General features: G+C 35.5%; 1 protein-coding gene across 1 annotated transcript; it reads right to left on the bottom strand.

Moving 5' to 3' along the window:
- Positions 1 to 1,468, bottom strand: LOC142504590 (uncharacterized). Its single transcript, XM_075617454.1, has one exon. The coding sequence runs from the start codon at positions 1,013 to 1,015 to the stop codon at positions 110 to 112; it is 906 nt and encodes a 301-aa protein (XP_075473569.1). The 5' UTR covers positions 1,016 to 1,468; the 3' UTR covers positions 1 to 109.
- Positions 1,469 to 1,732: the final 264 nt, after the last annotated feature.

Here is a 1,732-nt window from a genome sequence, read left to right as displayed (position 1 = left end):
GGAGTTGATCGAAGTTTCCAAAACCAAATTCATAAATAGAAGTCAATCGAACAACTCCATGAATATTAAAAAATATTGTCACCTTATCAATGATGGATCATATAATCTACTATTCATTCTTCCAAGCATACAAGAAGAAAGAAAAGCCAAGACCTGGTACTTTCGAATCCATGAAAGTCTCGGAGCAGCTCCATGAAAATTCGGAGGAATCTGGTAAAGTTGAGCTACTCCACAACAACTCTGCAGATAAACTTGTCTGAAACATGAACACTGCATTCCCTAAACTTGAACCGAATAGCCAATTGTGCACATCCCAATAGACTTCAACAGGGAGCCCATCCACTAATATTGAGTAATTTCCTCGAAATTTCCATTGGAGATGCTTCACCTGCATCACTGGTTTTGCATCAATATGAATCAGTAAACAAGGCTCGTCGTTGGTACTCGAATCACACTCGATTCTTAGGTCATGAATCTGTCCATTATCACCGAATTGCGCCTTGGTAAAATAAACCCTCTTCCCAGAAATATGCTCCCTCTTGGAGATGAACATTGCATTGCTAAAGGCACTAATTGCTCCAGTTTTCTTGAATGCTTCTTTCCTAAGATCCCCAATTACCAAAACCATTTCCCCCTTACAAACAACTGCGACATAATACCCCTCAAAAGGCTCAGGTCCAGCACCAAATTTCGCCGAAGAAAGATCCCAAAACACCTCGATTTTACTAGCATTCACATCAAAACATTTGGATCCTTTTCTTTTTGAGAACAGCGAAGGTTTCACATCTACTTTACAGATACAACGATTTGATGAATCATCTAATTCAACAGTAAGGCACTGACCAATCATGTTCTTGCTCCATATTATGCTGATTAAACAAGATTTACCGAGTAATTTACACCTATATATGCTAGTAACAGAATTGTGAGGACCTTTTCTCGCACCTACGCCAGAAGAAGAAGCATCAGCAACCTGAACCCCATTTTCTCCAAAACAAGATGGAAAGTCCCTCATCTCCAGTACATTCAAGAAAATCCAAGAATTTAGACTCCCGCAACCTTTTCCCGGGCTATATTGCAATAAAATTCTGATCTTTACACACACTTAAAAACATTAAGAATATGAAACCCGTAAACACGACAGACGTACCAAAAAAGGGGAAAAAAGATTTTTAGAGGTAAAATCAAGAAGTCATCACACGGATCTATGCGTAAAAGTTATGAGGTGAAGTAAAAAGTTGAAAGTACTGGGTATAAATTGTGTTAGATGAAAGGACAGGCGAAGTTGAAGATTAGGGCAAATTCAGCGAGGTGGAGGAAAAGAAAGGACTAGAATCACAGATGATTTTTTTGTTCTCTTGCTTACAAAGATACCATACAAAAAGGTTTGCATTTTCATTTTCATTTTCCCACTTTAAACCAAGAAAAAGATGGAGAAATTTGAATGAGGAGAGGATTTGGTTGGCCTATTTACTAACGAGATGCCAAAAATACAAAAGAAATTCGAAATATAATAATATTTTGAGAAATTTGACGGAAATTACTATATGATATACGTTTCGAAAAAAAAAATACCATAAATAATTGAGAAAATGAGAAAATCGGAGTCGTGGAAGTGTTAATTAAAAAAGAAGAGTGGCATTTAATTTATTTTTTTTATCTTTTATTTAAACTTATTTAAAATCTAATTTTGTCAATTAGTTTATTTTAATTTTATTTTTATTTTTAATTT

The sequence above is a fragment of the Primulina tabacum genome, chromosome 9 (assembly GCF_025594145.1).
Source record: "Primulina tabacum isolate GXHZ01 chromosome 9, ASM2559414v2, whole genome shotgun sequence".
NCBI classification, from domain to species: domain Eukaryota; kingdom Viridiplantae; phylum Streptophyta; class Magnoliopsida; order Lamiales; family Gesneriaceae; genus Primulina; species Primulina tabacum.
This window is presented reverse-complemented; position numbering and strand designations above follow the sequence as displayed.

Excerpts from the sequence above, each read along its gene's own strand:
- LOC142504590 (XM_075617454.1), bottom strand. The coding sequence starts at position 1,015 with ATGAGGGACTTTCCATCTTGTTTTGGAGAAAATGGGGTTCAGGTTGCT.